Raw genomic sequence first — 2,289 nt, forward strand, 5'->3', positions numbered from 1 at the left:
GACCCCAGGCCAACCATAGCCGCCGGGCACTTCCGCTCCTACAGCGCACTTCCGGAGAACGGGAGGGGGCGTGGTGCGGCGACGGGGTCACGCGAGGGACATTCGGCGCCCGTACTCCGCCTGCGGTGAGGGACGAGGTGACTTGGCCGTGCTGGCCACTAGAACCCGGGGACATGCTGAAAGCTCAGGCTCTGAGGAGGGACCCCGGCGGCGCTGGGATGCTCGAGCCCTTAGAGGGTGGGACGAAGAGCCAAGGCCGGTTCTCAGGGGCCACTAAAGGCCGCGTGAGGTGGAGCCCGGCGCCACTTCTCCGAGCAGTCAGGCCGGCCGGGCGCTCCCGGGCCCAGGCTGGTTGCCTCTGTCTTGTCAGGGCTCAGGGTTTCGGAATCTCCCGATGACGCACCTGCCTCCCCTGCTGCACCGTAGGCCCGGGAGTGCCTTGACGGGTCCCCAAGCTGGGACCAGCGGGCTCTCCTTAAATGATTGTCCAGTGGAGAAGTGGTGAACCCGATGTCGGGGAGAGGTGATGATAGCGAAAGTGACGGGCCAGAGGGGAGTCCTTAAGAAGTGCCACAGTCACGTGTGCGTTTCAAAAGAAGGGTCATGACTGAGTAGGGAAGGGACCCGTGTGGACTCCCAGACCGTGGACTAAGTGGAGGAGGGACCTTGAACTCTGAGTCCGGAAAGCAGGGGGCAGCTTTCAAATGAACAGCACAGTCCCATCTCTCTGACTTTGCTCCAGCGGTTCCCTTCACCCGGATACAACGTTGTCTCCATTGCTCCAGTTGTGGAGATCCTGATCTAGCACCTCCTCAGAGAAGCCCTCCTGGCTTCTCCAATTGCAGCTTATTGCTCCCTCCTCTGCACCCCCAACACCCTCTTCGGACCTGTGACTACNCAATTGCAGCTTATTGCTCCCTCCTCTGCACCCCCAACACCCTCTTCGGACCTGTGACTACAAGGACAGTGAATGCAGTGACTCCAGTTTGAGAAGAGAATCCTTGGTATGGCAGAGGGACTGCAAAAGCCGCGCAGCCCCTTCCTCGGAGGCCAAAGGGGACCCGAGCAGAAGAGAAGAGGCCACGCCGCCCTTGCTAGCCATTGGCTCCCCACGTGACCTGTGCCCGCTCGTCCCGCTCTCCTGCCAACCCACCTTGCCCTGGCCCATCCCCTGCGTCCTTTCTGCTCCCCGCCCAGTGCAAACTTCATACCGGTGAGACATCCGTCCGCGGCAGGACCGGCCCAGGCAGCCTCCGAGAAAAGCAGCGCGCCCGCCCGCCTGCCCGCAGCGCAAAGGAAGACCTGCGAGCAGACCATGCCCCGCGAGCAGACCATGCGGCTGGACCGACTTCGCGCGCGGCTGAGCGCCCTGGCCTGTGGGCTCCTGCTTCTCTTCGTCCGGGGCCAGGGTGAGGCTCTGTCGGGGGCGACAGGAACTGGGGTGGGCTCTGCCACATTCTGCAGAGGCAAACTCGAGACTGTGGGAGGGAAGACGCCAGAGAGGTGGGAACTGTGGAGATGATAGTGCGGGAACCGTGTGCCCCACCCGAGCCTCCCAACCACCCAGGATGTGCCCCAAAACACAAGAGGACCTTTGGGCGGAGTACTAGGGGCTCTGTGTCGGCAGCCTTGTGGGGTGGGGCCGGGGGACGGAGATTCGGGACACTTTCCTCCTGTGTTTGTGTCTTGAGCTGGAGCTGCCAGAGGGTAATAACAACCGTAATACCTTCCTGTTGTCATTTGGCTCTGACTATGTGGTGCCCCTGGCTAGAGGGGTCCCCTGACCCCCTCCAAAGGGATCCCAGGGAAGGTTACTAACGCCAGGAGAATACAGAAGCCCCTGGAACCACATGCTAATGCTAATCTGAGAAGCAGCCAGATCTGNGGAGAATACAGAAGCCCCTGGAACCACATGCTAATGCTAATCTGAGAAGCAGCCAGATCTGAGAGATAGCCAATTAACCTCTTGACCATGCATCAGCTTGGCGTCCAGGGCAAAGGTGATGGTACTTTGTGCCTGCTAGGCTTTCTCCTGGCCGTTATGAGTCTCAGGCTTTGTGGTAGTGTGCCTGGGGCATGTGTGAGGTCCATGATCCTCTCACCTACAAGTGCCTTGGTGTACAACCTGACTATCTCCCTCACCATTTCCCAGCCTAATCTACCCAAGAGGAGTCCACACTCACCCCTCCCCTGTGGCCCACCATCAAGGAAATTCCTCCCTTACCTGTCCTGTACCAGGCTTTCAGAAATCACCAGGACTTGTACAGCAGGAAGGTCTGCCCAGCCTCA

General features: G+C 60.3%; 1 protein-coding gene across 1 annotated transcript in view; it reads left to right on the forward strand.

Moving 5' to 3' along the window:
• The first annotated feature begins 394 nt into the window (after positions 1-394).
• The window catches only part of LOC103581171 (cocaine esterase-like), a 14,063-nt gene continuing 12,168 nt past the window's right edge, over positions 395-2,289 (forward strand). Inside the window, exons 1-2 of the mRNA XM_008563065.1 lie at positions 395-501; positions 1,198-1,441. Coding sequence (XP_008561287.1) covers positions 395-501; positions 1,198-1,441 — 351 coding nt within the window. The remainder of the gene's footprint in view (positions 502-1,197; positions 1,442-2,289) is intronic.

Source organism: Galeopterus variegatus, unplaced genomic scaffold, assembly GCF_000696425.1.
Source record: "Galeopterus variegatus unplaced genomic scaffold, G_variegatus-3.0.2 Scaffold12492, whole genome shotgun sequence".
Classification (NCBI taxonomy): Eukaryota; Metazoa; Chordata; class Mammalia; order Dermoptera; family Cynocephalidae; genus Galeopterus; species Galeopterus variegatus.